The 18127-nt window shown below is 33.4% G+C and overlaps 2 protein-coding genes across 5 annotated transcripts; both read left to right on the forward strand.

Annotated features, from left to right (window-relative positions):
* The first annotated feature begins 1455 nt into the window (after positions 1-1455).
* LOC123196438 lies at positions 1456-9223 on the forward strand. 3 transcript variants are annotated; one of them, XM_044610471.1, is made up of 10 exons: positions 1456-1585; positions 2300-2676; positions 2778-2914; positions 3748-3861; positions 3963-4046; positions 4939-5109; positions 5800-5956; positions 6552-6712; positions 6801-6927; positions 7153-9223. In XM_044610471.1, exons 2-10 carry the CDS (start codon positions 2359-2361, stop codon positions 8644-8646), a joined length of 2763 nt encoding a protein of 920 aa, XP_044466406.1. In that variant the 5' UTR covers positions 1456-1585; positions 2300-2358; the 3' UTR covers positions 8647-9223. The 3 variants fall into 3 exon arrangements, with proteins under 3 accessions (XP_044466406.1, XP_044466405.1, XP_044466407.1); XM_044610470.1 differs by lacking the exon at positions 1456-1585 and adding an exon at positions 1607-1847; XM_044610472.1 differs by lacking the exon at positions 1456-1585 and having other exon boundaries at positions 1607-2676; positions 4942-5109.
* Positions 9224-11018: 1795 nt separating this feature from the next.
* Positions 11019-17281, forward strand: LOC123196439. Of its 2 annotated transcripts, XM_044610475.1 has the most exons (16): positions 11019-11337; positions 11671-11765; positions 11856-11969; positions 12353-12457; positions 12606-12677; positions 13232-13344; positions 13692-13823; positions 14348-14416; positions 14758-14845; positions 14978-15049; positions 15154-15254; positions 15637-15754; positions 16139-16198; positions 16320-16430; positions 16868-17000; positions 17083-17281. In XM_044610475.1, the coding sequence occupies exons 1-15, from the start codon at positions 11241-11243 to the stop codon at positions 16976-16978; spliced, it is 1458 nt and encodes a 485-aa protein (XP_044466410.1). In that variant the 5' UTR covers positions 11019-11240; the 3' UTR covers positions 16979-17000; positions 17083-17281. The 2 variants fall into 2 exon arrangements, with proteins under 2 accessions (XP_044466410.1, XP_044466408.1); XM_044610473.1 differs by having other exon boundaries at positions 11020-11337; positions 16868-17281.
* The last annotated feature ends 846 nt before the right edge of the window (positions 17282-18127 follow it).

Genomic DNA, 18127 nt, shown 5'->3' on the forward strand with positions numbered 1-18127 from the left:
ATCAATTCAGCAAAGTTTGGGTGTGAAATAGTGATTAAGCCTTTTATTTAACACAACGCTGGGAGGAGGCCCAATAGAAAAAACATAACTTTTCACCAAGTGTCAAAACCGGACAGACCAGCCAAAAAAAAAACACCTTTTTTTGGTTAAAAGAAATTGGATTTGGACGTGGAGTGAAATATTATAATCATATCTCTAATCTCTGTCCATGTGTTTGCCTAAAAAAAAGATGCTGATGCTGGAATAAATTTATGGTTTTGTAATCCTCTTTACTTTAGAATTTTTCAAAGCACCCCTAAAGTTTGGCAAGAAATATTAAATTATTTTGGCCAAAAGACTTTGTCGCACCCAAGGTTTGGTAAATTCCCAAACTTTCACCCACAAAATTTTAAAAACTTAAATACCCATTATTTTGTTAAAATTCTTTATTATTGTTAAGGTTAAAAATTTTATTTAGCTAAAAATATTTAAAACACTAAAAGTTTATCAAATTTTCTTCTTTTATTTAGAAAAACTAACAAATTTTTTTTCACCGAAAGTTTGAGAAATTACCTTTTCCCGCTTAGGATTTTTTTCTCCTTCTTTGGGGACGATCTTCGTCCCGCTCAATAGCCGATGTTCATAACATTTTCTTCTCTAGTCGATATTTAGGTGTTGATTGTCATTTTCGTTGGACGAAGAAGATTCATTTTTATTTGACGAAGAGACGCTCTCGATATTAAATGTCAAAGCAATGAATCACATTCGAGATTTGTCTTCACCATCTTCATTTTTCTCAAATCAGATGCTCTCTCTTGACAAAGATTATCGTCTTAGTTTCTCCTAGTTTAGACAATTCATTTGATGAATCGCGTCTGACATTTTCTCTTAGATCTCGACAAAACATGGTTGGGCGTATTCATCCAATGAAAATGGATGCCAACACCCGAAGATCAGTGGGAGAAGAAGATATTAAAAATGTCAATTATCAAATGAAACGAAAGAGAAAAAAAACCTTAAAAGGGTAAAAAAACTTTTTAAATTATGAGTATAAAAAATTATTAATTTTTTAAATTAAAAAATAAAAATATGATAAAATTTTAATATTTTTAACTAAATAATAATTTTATTTTTAACTTTGATATATATTTGAATTTTTAAAATTTTATAAACGAAAGTTTGAAAATGGGGCAAACCTTGTTTGGGAGTAAGTCTTTTGGCCAAGTATTTTTCATCGGCAAGTCAACGTGACAATGACCATAATAATTTATTAACTAACACGTGACTAACATGTTAAAACCAAATAAATAATAAAAAATCACATATTATGAATAAAATAATATGTATTTAATTAATTGGGCCAATCAAATAGACATCAAATCTTTGTTGATTTTTTATTCCTTAAAAAGGCTACTCAATCATTCAATATATTTATATTTTATATCTTACCCTAAAAAAGAAGATAATTAGATAAAATATGAAAATCCAACGCACCGACGCGACGCAGGGGAAACAAACCCAAAAGCGAACCCTTCTTCTGCGAGCCATGGCTGGAGCCAAGCCGCGCCTAAGCGCGCGAATGAACTATTCAATGTTCACCATAACGGTAGCGAGAAACCTCGCTCGTCTGATCTTTCTCTAATCTCAATCTCGTCTCTATCTACCTGTCTTTTTAGTTTTTTCTTTTATGTCGTGTGTTTCTCTCTATCTTTCACTCTCCATAGACAAAACGAAACAAAAATAAACCTAACCAGATAACACCACGAAACCCTCTTCCTATCTCTCGCAAGCTGTCTGCCTGTCTCTCGTGTTCAACCAGGATTTTAACTGAAATTTAATTTTAATTTTTTTTCGCTGGGTGTTCACTGGTATAGTATTGAGTGGTTCTCAGGAAGTTGTTTTTTGTTTTTCCTAGCGATTTTTTAGGGTTTTTTGTTGTTTGAAATCTCGAATTGGTTGTTTGGGTTTAATTTTGGTTGTAATTGTTTCTGGTGGATTGATTGTGGGTTTGTATTTTAAGTTGGGGTTACTGGTTTGTGGCGTTTTGTTAAGTTTTTTAATTGGGTTTTATGTATGTTAGAGTTGCATTGGTTGAAGAAGAAGATTTTATTTATATTTCTAAATAGTTTGATGGTTTATTTATTATTCTTTGCATTGTGTTAAATGCAGCCTTGAATTTGATATTAGGCTGGACTTTTTAGTTAGTTTAGATGCTTGAAATAGTTGGTTATTTGAGTTTGATTTTCTTGTTACTACTGTTAGTTTGCTGCAAGTTAGATAATTACTGGATGGTTATTGAATGGTGGTTTTGGGTTTGCAGATGGAGGGATCATATTCAATCTGAGTTTGTCTGGGGAATATTTTTGAAATATTGTGATAATGGCCGCTGATCAGCGGAGAAAGAGAGTTAATGGTGCCAGTGTGACAGGTTTTAGTTCTCTGAAGCAATATAGAATGAAGAAGAGAAAATTGGAGTCACCACACAAGGGTTTAAACTCAAAATCACATATTTCTCTTGAGTGGGATAGGAATAAAAAAAAAGTTGTTGCCAAAAAGGATCAGATTGGAATTACTAGAAGGAATTTAAGGCCATTTATTGATTCTGTTCCCGGTTCCCACAATGCTTTGGCAGATGTTCTTTCTATTCCTCGAGATATTTTTGAGTTGGAGAATCTGGGTGAGGTTCTCTCTTACCAGGTATCCACATGTCTAATAGATATTATTAACCACTCTATTGCTGCAAACAGTGGTATTCTGAACTCCTTTTTCTTTATGCATTTTTACAAAATTTGTTACAGGTTTGGCAGACTCAGCTATCTGAAGATGAGAGAAACTTTCTTATGCACTTTCTTCCTAGTGGACAAAATGCAGAACACATTGTCCAAGCATTACTTTACGGGGATAATTTTCACTTTGGAAATCCTTTTCTCAAATGGCAAGTATTGATATAAAACATGGTTACACAGACATAAGTATGGATAATGACACACACACATGTAGATATAAGTATGGATAAGCATGTTTAGCAATTAGGTGTTTTATTATATATTATGATGCTTATAATCACAGGCACAGTGAAAGAATTTTGTGGATATAAATTTCCCATTCCTTCACAGAAACTTTACATGGATTTTTGATATACAAAATTGCAATATGCTGTTGGTATATGCGAACAATACTTTTAAGTATGTACTTAAACAGGTCTGTTTGGATGAACTTGTAGCAATCATATGATGATAGTGAATACTTTGTTAGCATTTTATCCTTTTACCTTGTTGAAGAGAGAAGAATTGGTAGTGTTGCTCTAAGGTCTTAGGTTTAAATATATCAATTTATTCCTATGGGAAAAGAGAGTGTGTTTCAGTTTATTCTCAAGATTATCGGCAAATATTGCTTGTTGCTTGGGTCTCTATAGAGAATAAAGAAAATCTAGTAAATTTGATCAACCAAACAAAGAGAAGAGAAAAAATAATTATAGACCATGGATTGGCCAAACGTCATATACGAATATTGTGATTCTATTGTGGATATAATTTTCACTTTGATGGAAATGCTTTATTTTTCATAGTTATTGTTTAATCTCTTGCCATTACCATTCCTGATTGCACTTTGTACTTACAAATTTGGTGTGGCTGTGGGTTTTTTATCACTATTTTTATAACTCTGCGAAAAGATGGAAGTTTTACGTATATTCTAGTCTTTGAGAGAAATATGCTTATTTATGATTTAAGATGCTGAGTGAGCTTGCATAATGGAACATTGCTACAGGGGTGCTTCACTTTGTTCAGGCAATCTTCATCCTGATGCAGTCGTCCACCAGGAACAGTGTTTAAAGGCTGATAAAAAAGCATACTACTCTGAGTTGCAGAAATATCACAATGAGTATGTCAAGCATAGCCAATTCTGCTACGTGTGATATGCTGTTGTTTGACTTGATTCATTTGCCCAAAATATGTAGTTTTGATTTTCTCTGCTTTTGGCAGTATTATAGAGTATCTGCAGAAGTTGAAGCACAAATGGGAAAGCTACAAAGATCCAGAAGAGGGATTTTTGCCAAAGTTTGGAAGGTTGATACAGCATGCCTTAGTTTTTTCCATGATTGTGTTTTTTTTCTTTGTAAGGGCAGAGTCTTTGACATGTATAATTGATAATTCATCAGTCAGTATGGATGCATGCTTTAGTAGTGCTATGTTTCTCATGCCAAGTTTGTGTACAAAAGATGATTTCTTGCTAACTTAACGAACTAATCCATTGTAACATGGAAATTAATGGTAGATCAGAATCATAATTTCATTTGTGAAGCTTTCTAGTTATTTTAGCAAGTTTTGTAGTCAGTAGTGGTGATCCCTCATATCTCATATGTGAAGCTTGATGAAGTTGGACGTACAGTATTTATAAAAAATATTAAAGTGAGGAGCTCAATTGTTGTAATAATATAGTTTTGGTGAGTTTGGTATTTAGAAATGTTGATCTTTCAAATCTCAGTTTGCGTAATTATTTCCATCATTTAAGAATGTTGCATAAATGAGTTCTGTTGCTGTAAATAAATAGTTGTGGTTGTGTGACTGACAATGATCTAGTAAATTCTTTGTAATTCTTCTTTTGTACAACTTAAATTTTGTGATTATAGTAAATGTTCTTTGTTTATTATAGCATTCCCTACATTCTGTTGAAGTTGTATGGTCTTTCTGTGACCTTTTCTGCTGTTTATATTACTGGTAAATCCATTTAGTCTCTTTGGTCGGTTGGACCTATATTATAATTATAATATGCATAGTTTGTGCAATTTATTTAAAAGAAATCAAGTACTGATTAACTTTCATGTTAATTTGATAAGGGGCTTTCTCTTTCTCTCTTTCATTGCTGTTCTTCTCTGTTTGGTATTAGTTTTATTTGTTTTTTCTATGATGATGTTGAATCTCATGGTAGTTTACTTAATTTTGATTGTCTTTGGCCAAGAAGAGATGCTCAGAAAAGAATACCCTCAAATGCTAGTGAATCGAGACTCCACGATCTTGAGCAGGATGTTACTGGAACATCTGAATCTTGTTCTTGGGTTGTGGATGAGAAAGCAAGTAGTAGTGATAATCAAAACTCATCAGTGATGAAGGGCGGAGAACTTCAAAAAAGGTAGTTGACATATAAGATTTTGAATATATATATGTGTGTATATGTTTGCATACATGTGTGTCTTCTCTGAGATTTAGAGGCTAGTTATTTTGCTGTTTTTGGCTGGTTATGTGTCTGTTCTTTTGTTTCTATAATTTATTTGTTTAATGTTCAGATATTATCTATGAAATAAGAGAAGTTAAAATACTTGTTGTGAGTGATGCGGAATGTTGATTTTGTACTTCAAAATGAGAAAATTTATTATATTCAAATGATAGCTTCGGCTGATTCTCTGAAGTGTAAATCGTGAGACAGATGACCTTACAAATTTCAATTTTTGTATTTTCATTTTTAAAGTTCTGGTTGCTATGCAAGTAGACATAGTCTCTTATTTGTTAGCTCTATGTTGGGATGAAACATGTTTCTCCTTGTCACATTAGTTGTTTTGCTTCTTTTATTATTTCAGGAAGAAAAAATATATAGGGCTTTGACTTTCTTTTGCATTCCAACTTGTTTGAGTATGCATCCATAAGCCCTGGATCTCACTTTCAGCCAAAGAAGAATTTTGTTCCTTGAATAGATGGAGTCAAAAACTTTTCACCTCTTATTTTTTATGGCTAGTTTTTGTATCTGTGGTGTTTATTTTGTTTATCAGTGAATTGGTTATGTTTAGTTCTGTGAATTAATCTTAATTTTTGCCATGATAATCAGGGTGCATGGCAAAGGTTTCATGAAGGACAATTATAAAAATCCATTGTTTGCTTCTGATGATGCACTTGATGTGGGAGCAAAACCCATAAAAGGAGACAAAGTAAACAAGCGCAATATCCACCTTAGTGATGGTGCCAAATATATGTCATATATCAAGGTTAGGTTTCTTTAATTTTTTTCAAGGTTAAATAGTGTTTTTTTTTTTAACAAATTGTATTAAACTTTGGAGGGACTGCCTGTACCCCAGTTAGTGAGTACATAAATTAAGACGCAATGAATTTCCAATCTGTTTTCAACGAGGAAACAGGATAGTTTTGGAAAATCCAAATAAAATAGGTTATGACAAAAGTTTGAATGATACCCACCTCTCTGACCAAAGCAAAAATTAGATTATTGACCTCTAAGTTAAACAAAGAATCATACAGAACAACAGAAAATAGCATACTTGTTCCTATCTCTGGTGTCAAATATTTTTAATTTTCGTTTCTTTCAGTCATTTTTTATTAGGACATCCCCAGAAACTTTTGAACCTGGTTTTTATGATTATCTTGGCTCACCTGTTTTAAGCTCGTCTTTTCTTGCTTAGTTGTGCCATCAAGCTCAGTGATCCTCCTTGGTAGGAAATAAAGTTTTGTGTATCTTTCTTCAAATATATGAAGTTTTGGAATTTCCAAAATATTGAGTGAAGAAATGAGTTCAGTTCTGATGGTTTTAGAAGGCAATCACTGATTATTGACTTTGGGACTTTTCAGATTAGCAAGAAGCAGCATGAACTTGTTAAGAGTATGAAGCAGTCTGGTAAAAGTATTCAGTCCAAGTCTCTGACCCGGGTTTTAGGAAACCTTGATGGTTTGCGTGTACAACCTTATGAAGTGTTTGAAGAAGAAGAGAAGAAGAAGTTACACAAGCATTGGTTAGTTTGTTTGGAAGTTCACATTACATTTTCATACCTTAGTATAATTGTTGATTTCCACCCCTCAGGTGTATGTCTGTTCATATAGGTTGCAGTTGGCAAATAAAGATCTCCCTGCGTTTTTTGCCAACTGGAAACAAAGAAAGTTACAGATGTGGGAAATCACACAATCCTTGGGGCAAGAGATGAAAGACAGATTAAAATATCTGAAGGAGGTGGGTTATTCTTTCATTATCATGGCTATTGTTGCACCTTTATCTCTCTGTTATGGACACCTGTTAGATGCTTTCCCTGCATATTTGATTCACTGATGTGCATTATATAATAAGATTATTCAGTCCTTGTAACTGCTTTTAACATGGGCATCCATGTTGTGTGGAGTGAAACATTTTTCACAGTCGTTTAGTGATTACCTTCTCGTTTTGTGTTTTGGTGTTCAGGATGATGAAGAAGAAAAAACTTCTGTGCAGGATGAGGAAGAAGAGAATGCTGTTGTTCAGGATGAGGAAGAGGAGAATACTGTTGTTCAGAATGAGGCAGAAGAGAACATTGTCATTCAAGATGTGGAAGGAGAGAATGCTGTAGTTCAGGATGAGGAAGGAGAGAACACTGTAATTCAGGATGAGGAAGGAGAGAACGCTATTGTTCAGAATGAGAAAAAAGAGAATCCTGTTGTTCAGGATGAAATGGAGGGAAGTCAAGATGCATCTCATGACCAGAAGGATGATGTGGTAGCCAACAATGAGTCAAACACAGAAGATGATGATGATCTTGGTCCTAGCCCTCCACAGAATCTATATCAACAGCAAATCCCTGGTGGGACCCATGAGTTCAACCGCATGTTTATGGTTCTTGAAAACAATCATGTTACCTCTAAATCACCCAAATCTTCATCAGATGTATCTGGCCCCTTGGAGAAAATTATCACTGTTGACGATAAAGTCAATGGCAAGGTTCCTCTTCCTTCTGGTGGAGATGTCTGGCCACGTTCTTCTTATGGTTCTACAACCCCTGAGTTCCCTACTGGTGGGTTGCCACTTAGGAATCCGCAAGTTAAAGAAGACCAACGAACCCACTTAATTAATATGGAATCAGACTTGAAAGGAGGCAGAAGGAAAGATTTGCTACACAGACAATCAGTTGATGGTTCCTTAAATTCTTATCAAAACCATGACCAAAATGAGCTCCTGCATTCTCTTTTCAAGGGCCAGGGGATGTTATCATACCATCAAGAGCAGAAACAGGATGGGCTGGATTTCCAGCCACCAAACAACTTGTTGATGGCAGGTGATGGTCGTTTTCCTGGGCACTTCCATGAGCAGCTGCAGACATCACTGCAACTTGAGCAGGGGCAGAAGAGACTGAATGATTTTTTCATGCAACAAAGCATATCGGAGCACATTTACCCTGACAGAGGTAGATACTTTATCCCAGGGCAAGAAAACTTGCAACCAAGAAATATGCAGAGTTGGACTGTTAATCCTGTCCACATGTCAGAGCCTCTGGAATCTCATATGAGTGGAGAATTGCTGAATCAGAACTGGTTTTCTGGGGAGCATCAAGTTCGTGGTGGCTGGACAATGTCGGATGGATCTAATTTCCAGAACCAGGGCATTGGGAATGGAAACAATGCTGATCAGAGTTTATATAGCGTTCTAACAAATTGTGGCCAATTACGTACGGTTAATCCTTATGCATCTATAGGATCAACTGAGCAATTCATTTCTTCAAGGAATTATGGATTGATGGCTGGGGGTACTCCTGGGATTAGTAATGCTTTACCACACACAGAACATCCACTAGACTACTTGGGTGGGCGTGATGCACCTACCTCTGTGATGCCTGATGATATGGGATGGATGAACTTGCCACATCAGAATCCTACTTTGCATGATCAAATGGGGAAACCATACTTGAGGTCTTGGAATCAGTAAGAAAGTATTTTACAATGTTCTTGATAAGGTTCAAATTGTGATCCAGGTCGGAAAACTGCAGAGAACAAATGCTGAATTCAAGTTGCATGTGACCAGAGATTGTAACCTGTGACTTGCTTTGAAGAAAAGAATTTTGAGGTTACTGCAGATTTGCTGAAGAGTACGAGTAAACAAATCCTGAGATAGGTTTTTGTACATACATATACAAGAGCCAACTCAACGCCGTGTATATAGCTTAGATGTTAGATGGGTAGTTGGGTGGTAAGCTTCAGAAGTGGAAAAATCCCGGTTTCTCCAGTTCTCCTAATTGATAGGCCAAATTTATATAATTATAAAATATTTTTTTCATGAGGATTTTTTGTTTTCTTTTGTTTTAAGGAATACCTTTTTAATAATTTTGGAGGGTAGAACTGTTAAGGCTCTCTCTCTCTCTCTCTCTTATTTTAACTTAGCTGTTTCTTTTTTCGAGTTTAATTCTTGAGCTTTTGTCTGTCTCTCTCATGCACACAAGACAAGTGAAATAATCTAATGTTTCACATGGCAAAAGTATGAATATCAGTTGAACAGTTGCTTTTGAGAGCGTTTGCAGATCAGCTTTTGCAGCTTTATGTTTGGGAATAGTCTGAGGTATAAATTTATATATAAATAATGATATATTATTATATAATTAAATATTATATTATTTTTAATTTAAATTTATTTTATATAATGATATATAATTGTTTTTGTATAAGTTTGTGTGTATTATTTGTTTTTTTTTTTTTTGGGTTCTTGAAATAGAGTTACGTATAGAATTGAAGTTGTGGAAGTATGAAGTAGAGTCATGTGTAGAGTTAAAGTTGTGAAGTATGAAGCTAAGCAATTGTCCAGACGGGTGATGTCTAGATATCCAATTGAATGTGTGGGCAAAAGCACTGAAGCTGAGTGTGGAAGTATTTTGGTGGTGACTGATGAGTGGGGCGTAACACTGCCAACACAGCAGAGAAATGGCAGCCTTCAATTATTATCTTGGGATGATACAACAAATTTTCTTTTTTACCGTATATAATGCATTTAATTTTTTATATTAAAATTATGCATTTTGTGCATAAATACAAATAAAAATAGAAAAATTAATCAACTTAATCTAAACCTAAATAACTTTTTTTTTTTAAATATTAAACGAATAAAGCCAACGTTTTGCACAATTGTTAACGAAGTTTGAAATGCATTTTCACCCCTACATGCTGAGAAGGAACCTGTGTACATTGAAATAAAAAACTTTCTCTAACTTTTAAGCAGTTTTCCAATAACGAAAATGATGTTGGTAGATTAGTAAAACATTCCTTATGGTGTTTAACACTTTATAGTGTAGAGAATTAAACATTTTGATGTAGATTTATGGCGTTTAAGATTTTGGATTTCTTGAATTTGAACTACTTGGAAAATTAGCGTGAATCTAATATATTTTGGATTAAATTTGTTAATAGATTTGTGTTAAAATAGATGTAATATTGATCGGTGATGAAATCAAATTGAAGATTGATGGTGATTCGATCATCATGCAAATCACGTGTGGTGAAAAGTGTTAAAGATGGGGTGAATGTGATATTTCAAACCATGTGGGTAACGTGTGGTGGGGGGATTAGGATGAGATTTTAGTAGGGGATATCGTAATGAACTAGGCAAGGTATACATGTCAAGGTTTTTTGGTAATTTTCCACCAAGCATGGTGGTGGATGTTTTCTGAAATTTTCAATTTTGGCGGGTCTAATATTTACAAATTTAGGGGTTACATGAAAATTTTTTCCATTAAAAGGTTTATTTTTGGTGTAATTTTTAAATTTTTTCTCAGTTTTTCTCGAATAGGACACATATTATAAAAATTAATCTATTTTTTCCTTTTGAGCATCACTTTAAGGCATAAATGCCCATCCTTAGGCATTGAGATGTGACGTCGAACATTAGATAATTATTATTAAATAGATTTTAAAGTTTTATTAGATATCACAAGTAACAAGTAAAAAAATATTTTAAAAAAATTGATATAAAACTTAAAAATATTATTATTTTATATAATAATTATGTATCTATATTAAATACATAAATTGATATATATTATCAAATAATTTAATAATTTTAAATTAAAAATAAAATAATATTTTATTATATAATAATATATACATTTATTAATTTATTTATGCAGTTAAAAAAGATTTTTCATGGCCGTGCTGTGCTCTCTTCCATAACTCCGTGACAAAAATGAATGTGGTATTTAATTACCGACAGTGCGGGCGGGGCTATTAATAATCAAAGTCAATGATAATTGGTCAACTTGTCCATACTGTTACATGAGTTTTTTTAATTTTTTTGTTCCCTTATACTACGCTGAGAAAAAAAAATAAAAAACAGTTACAGTTAAGTGATAAATTTGAGAAACTAAGAGAAGCTGAAATGTTTGATGAAGGGTTTCTTGCCTGCAAAGCATCAAATCATTCCAAAACGAAAAACCTTTCATTTGATCTTACCCATATTCTTCTTCTGTAACGCTCTTTTGGATATTATATAAATAAACTTCAAACACAAACTGAAAACAGAAGCATAAGCCAAGCAAGATGGACAAGAAGAAGAGAGAAGTTATTCGATTGGAACGTGAATCTGTCGTTCCTATTCTTACACCTAAGCTCATCATGACTTTGGCTAATCTCATTGGTAAGTCAACTCTGCTATTTCATCTATCTCTATTAATCTCTGCTAATTCTTCAAGTTTCTTCTGTTTTGCATTTTTATTTATCGTCGTTTTCTTTTGGTACTTTGTGGATATGCAAACAAAACCCGTTAAGTAATAATTTCAAAACTAAAGAGACAGAACAATTCGTCTTGGATTAATACCAGCTACTGAGAGAAAAAGACAAACAAGGGTTTCGCTTTCTTTTTTCCTAATTTTTATGAATGCATGTCAATTGTGATGCAATTATCTATTTACTGAGTCACGCATTTTGTTGTTGCTGTTAATCTGGAATTGAGTCTTTAAATTTTACGCAGAGCATAGTAATGACCAGGCTGAGTTTCTAAAGCTTTGCAAGAGAGTTGAGTACACAATTAGAGCGTGGTATCTTCTACAATTTGAGGATTTAATGGTAGCCTTGGTTTTTCAATTATTCTAAGTATGCTATGGTAATGTTTCTGCCTTTTGTAGTAATTCATTTACCTGCTAATGTTCTTTGCAGCAACTGTACTCCCTATTTGATCCTGTAACCGGGGCTCAGAAATTGGAGCAGCAGAACTTATCTCCTGCCGAAATTGATACACTTGAACAAAATTTCTTGACATACTTATTTCAGGTAGTATGACTACTAAATTTTACTGTTTGAATAATAGATTACAGTTTTATTTGATATTCAGATTTTTGGTAGAATGAGGCAGAATTTAGTCCTGGGTTTTGTTATAATGAAGTAGAATCAATATTTTATTTGTAGGATAATTTTTAGAATTCGAGAATTTAAGTTAGGGTAATAGAATAATTATTGATGATTGGGAACGGTGAATTTTTGTTAAAATTGTGATCAAGGCTGGCTACCAAAAGTTGTGAAGATTAGTAAATTTCATATACTAGACACTACTAATATGTAATAATATGACAATGAATATGTGTCCTTTTCAAATTTCAATATGCCACTCTGATATGTATTGTCAAAATTCGGTTTTTTTTTTTTTTTTTTTGCAGGTGATGGATAAGAGTAATTTCAAAATAGCTACTGATGATGAGATTGGTGTTGCACTTTCAGGGCAGTATCTTCTAAATCTTCCAATCGGCGTTGATGAGTCTAAGGTCTGTACTCACAAATGTGTACAAAATGATATCATTCGGTAGCTATGCAATTATATAAACATGCACTATTAGCAAGTCTCTGTGGGTGCATATATCTTGGGTGCTTTCAAATTTGATGATCTCAATGTTCACTTTCTGGTGAATGTAGCTTGACAAGAAGCTTTTGAAGAGGTATTTCGAAGAGCATCCCCATGAAAATCTTCCAGTTTTTTCTGATAAGGTATTCCCCTAAATTTATCACTGGAGATTTTTGGCAGTGTGCTTGAGTTGGAATTATTCCAGTCATGGTTTTAAATTGGTTATGTTGGATGTATTTGAATGTGTCATTAAGTTGTATTGGAAATCTTCTGCTAGTGTAATATGTTGTCTGCCCTAGCTAGAGTGAGTTAATTTGCTTCTGTTCTTGACCACACTGTATCATCATGCTGTGTATGCAGATAGTTCAATATGTGTAGTTAATTGAATTATTTTTCATGATGGTCACTTTAATACCTAGTGCCTTCTTTCAACGAGAAACAAAATATCTGTGACTTTATGATAGCTTCAGTTTTAAGTGCAAAGATTAAAAATAGGAACAGTGTTGATAATATTTTCACTGACAAGTTACTGCATCACTTGTAACCTTAAAGAAGTGCAGTAGCCATGAGCTTTTCTTTAGGGATTTATTTCAATTTCACTTAAGTCTTCAAAGTTTGAACCACCTTTACCATTGTTTTGAATTTTGGTCTAAGGATCGTCCTTTTGAAGAAAGCTAATCTGTAATTTTTTTTATAGTACGTTATCTTTCGTCGAGGAATCGGAATTGATCAAACAACTGATTTCTTTTTCATGGAGAAAGTGGACATGCTCATTGGACGCCTTTGGTCATTTCTTTTGAGAATAACAAGGTAAGTATATTTTTTGGCCTGTAATTTGTTTTATCATCAATGGATATTGTTGGGACTGAAATTTTGAGTAGTCACATGTTGAATTTATGCAGTCAAGAGCAATAATGCATTCTAGATTTGTTTGTTCCTGATAGATGATTTAAAAAACTGAATGATAGTCTTGAGTAAGTTGCTTGGCCATATGATGGTGAATTACAGTTCATGTCTCCTGAACTGTTAACTTACCTGTTAAAAGAGTTTGTTCAGCATTGGAATTTCCCAAATATTATTCTTTTTCTTTTTTCTAATAAAGTTATCTTGCCTTTTTATTTTCATTTTTAATTCTTTTCAGGGTTCTGTGTATGCAGGCTAGAAAAACTATTTCGCAGGAGGTCAAGCAGTCGTAAGAAGGACCCAAAGAAGGATGATGAACTTAATTCTGAAGCCATTCAAGATGACCTGTATGTTGAGCGACACCGTCTTGAAAATATGGAACTAAGGTACATTTTATCTCAATATAGCAAATACTATGGGATAGTATTACTGCTGAAACAGATTTACTTAATATATTTTATGGATAAATTGCATGCTATTCCATGTGTTTTGAAAATGCTATGCTTCACATGGACTTCTTGTATGAATCTCAAATCATGAGTGTTGAGGTTTTATAATCTTTTTTAACTTTATTGCAAGTTTTATACACTTGTTTAAGTTGTACAATAACTTGATCATTTTTACACAGAGTTCAATTAGCTAACAAAAGTACAGCCTTGAACTTTCGATGGACTTGTATTGTATGCATATGTTTGTTTGGTTTTGCTACTGGATGATAGGCCATTATTGGGTAAAATTAACAATCTTGTTTTCTCTTTGTTGCTTTGCAAGTGTGCCAAAAGATTTATTTTACCATGGTTATTAATAGAAATGGAGATTCAAGCAATGTGCTTATGTATAAATTGAGTTGCTGTCCTGAATTTATGATTATTATCACCTGTCAATGACGATAATTTTCTGTGTTCCCCAGTTTGCGCAATTTGCTGACCAAGGTTACAATCCAAGAGCCAACCTTTGATAGGATCATCGTGGTCTACAGGTGCTTTTTGTTTTTGTGTTTCTGGTTCAATTTTTATTCTTTTATTATTTCAGTTTCATAATGTTATTGCATTGACATGCAACTGATTAGTGGTAACTGCTACAGTATAATTGAGCATACTATGGTGACAGTTGATGGGGAAAAAAAAAAGTTTTTCTGATATAAGATGCATACATTGAAAATTACAGATGATCCTCACATGAGCAATGAATTTATTTTGCCTTTTTATTATTGGGAAAGGTATCTAGGCTTTTTTTTATTTCTAATTGAATCTTTCTGAAACTAGTATTAAAACAACCATGAAAACTGTGTTATATCTGAGAGTGATGATCATACTGCAGGAAAGCAAGTACAAAATTAAAACCAGAACGAGGAATATATGTAAAACATTTTAAAAACATTCCAATGGCAGATATGGAAATAGTTCTTGTAAGTTATTCTGGCTGCCTCTCTCTGTTTTTCTTTACTGTCTCATTTAATTATGACTCTTGTGCAGCCTTTTTTTTCTCTGAGTCTGTAAACAACATATGACTGACAGAGACTTTTTTTTAACTTAAACAGCCTGAAAAGAAAAATCCAGGATTAACTCCACTAGACTGGGTCAAGTTCCTGATCTCTGCCGTGGTTGGGCTGGTCAGTTTAGAAATTATTTTGTCACTGACTGCTTTTCTTTTGTCCGTTTTCCTCTCTTTCTATCATGGTTTTGTCCAAATAGCTTACCATACTTTTGTGAACAGGTTGCTGTGAGTAGTTCACTTCAAATGACAGAACATGATCTTTGGGTCATTATTGCAGTGCTTTCCACAGTGATTGGTTACTGTGCTAAGACATACTTCACGTGAGTTAGTCCACAACGACATTCCATCCCACAGCCAACATCCAATATCAATGCTTTATGTTTATGGGTTTATTGATATATTTTTGTTGAATTCAATATGCCCAGTTTATCCAACCTTTTTTCTCTAATGACAAAATGATGTCATCTACTGTTGGAAGAAAGAAAATCTATAATGTTGGGATCACAAGATGATGGAAAATTCTGATGGAGAACTTTAGATTGTACTTAGTAATTATGGATTTTTCTGGCCCTCTTCTAATGTTGACAAGTATCACTTGTATGTGATACAAAACAAGAACTTCTGTTTGCTTAATGGCTTTTTTTGGTTCTTGATTTAAGATCAAATTATTTGATTGCATATTGTGTTTTCTACTGGCTGCAGGTTTCAGCAAAACTTGGCTACATATCAGAATTTAATCACACAGTCCATGTATGACAAACAACTAGATAGTGGAAAGGGCACTCTTCTTCACTTGTGTGATGATGTGATCCAGCAAGAAGTAAGTTTAAGGCTGGATGAATCTTTTAAAATCATCAAATGCCTGTTAGTCTTTATTTGATAACCACTTAATGGTTTTCCATTGAGAAACTGTGACGTTTATATATTTAGTCGTACATGACTTTTATTGGCTGAATTTTTTTGGGAGTTTTTGGCAGAAATAATTTCTGAAATCAGAAAGAAGTCATCCAGATCTCTATGCCAATTGGTTGTTATAACCAATGTTTTCCACCATCTGCTTTAAAGATATTTCACTATGTTGATATATTAGTCTGTTATACTGCTATGAGTTTTATCAAGCTATTATCTGGTTTTTCTTAATTGAAGCCTTTGATGTTTTAGGCTTCTGAAACTTTTGATAGACATGTAGATTACTATTGTGCAGGTGAAAGAGGTGATCATTGCATTTTTTATATTGATGGAACAGGGCAGAGCCACAAGGCAGGTAAGGATTTCAGTTCCCTCTTTCTCCTCAAAATTTTTTTTCAGTCTTCGTTGATGTTTATCATCTAAGTAAATCCTCTGTTTTGTACTCTTTCTAATGACCTTTTGATTTTACTAAACAGGATCTGGACAAGTGGTGTGAGGATCTAATCAAGGAAGAGTTTGGTGAACACTGTAATTTTGATGTGGATGATGCAGTTCAAAAGTTACAGAAATTAGGCATTGTTTCGCAGGTGAGACTCTCCTCCATGTCCTTTGAAATAGCAGGCTAACTCATGTGATCTTGTTAGCAATCTGAGTAGGACTAATTGGATCGTCGGCTATTTCTTTATTTGCTCTTTACCCCAAAAATATCGTCTAAGTCCAAAAAATTATTAGAATCTTTGAGTTGAGTGATGGCATTCATCTCTAGGAGAGAGTTTGTAGCATGGAGATGGGATTCCAAATTTTACTGACACATTCGAAACAGCTTTTCTATGCAATCATGTAGTGGCTGGCAGATGGAGAAATTTAATAATAGGACAACTGTAGGATAAAATTTTTGGGTTGATTATTTGATGTCTAATCATAAATCTTCTTAATCCTCTCTGAGTAAAATTCATTACGATGAAATTTCGTTCACGTCACAGTTTTGCAATGCTTCTAACTGGCAAGTAACCTCTGAATGTAGGATAGTATTGGTCGGTATATATGTGTTGGGCTGAAGCGAGCAAACGAGATCATTGGCACCACCACTGAAGAACTCGTCCTTAAGGCAAAAATGGGCGGCAGTACAACTTAATAATGTCCTAGGAAATGGGAAGGTGACAGCTTCTTCTCCTCCATGCTAGATCTTTTTGGAATGATACCGGCATCTGAACTCTCAAGTGTCAATCACATTTACAGGTGATGACTTTAACAGCCCATCGGACAACCTTCCATTTGTGGTGCCAAACTTCTACTTCTTTGTTGATATTTGTAATTTCAGTTAATTTTATTTTTATATTCATACCATATAATTGCAAGATGCCTTCATGCAGTAAATTTCGTGAAAAATGGTGTGGGGTTATGTTTGTTATTTTAATATGTTCATTTCGGGCAACAATGGTATGGTTTTTCTTAACGGTAATATTATGTGTATCTATTATTACATAAATGAGTATACGTTTATGTGTGTCATCATATAATTATATGTTATTTTATTATTAATTTAAATCATCCAATTATATGATGGTATATATAAATATATATCAATTTATGTATATAAAATAAGTATATATAATTTTATTATTTTTGTAAAAGCTTCTCTTGAGTCAGATGTTGAATGGAATATTGTGGTGCTATGCTTTCCACAAAATAAGGTCTATCCTTCCATTAAACCCTATGTTGATATCGATTGCGAAAAACATATGTTATTATTTTGAGTTTAAAAAATAAAACTCACTCATGGGTTGTGTCTACTCCATATCCTTAATGATAAATTTTAATCTAGGAAGTGAGATGAATATTGGGTTTCTGGTTTTGAAAACCTGACCGGATTGATTGGTTGAACCAGGAATTACTAACCAAATTAGTTTTAGTTTATTTGAAAATTGTTTTAGAAATTAAACTGTTTTGAATTGTATTGAATTGAAAAGAATTGTTAATTTAGATCAAATAAAAAATTGTGTATAATTCAATCAACACAAAAATATAAATTTTTTAAAAAAGATTTGTTACTGGAAATTAAGTCTAAAACCTTATCTATAAATTTAGAATATATAAACTATCAAACTAAATTGGGTAATTAATTAAAATAAGTAAAATTTTAAGCGTTTATACGTTTTTAGGCCACCCTAGAAAAATTTTACCAAAATAAGCAAATCGTATTTTTTTTACCCTTATGTTAAAAAACCGAGTAAAAATATTTTTTCTGAGAATGTGCGTCGGTTTATGGTAGTTACGATGGTGG

This window comes from Mangifera indica, chromosome 14 (assembly GCF_011075055.1).
Source record: "Mangifera indica cultivar Alphonso chromosome 14, CATAS_Mindica_2.1, whole genome shotgun sequence".
Lineage (NCBI taxonomy): Eukaryota > Viridiplantae > Streptophyta > Magnoliopsida > Sapindales > Anacardiaceae > Mangifera > Mangifera indica.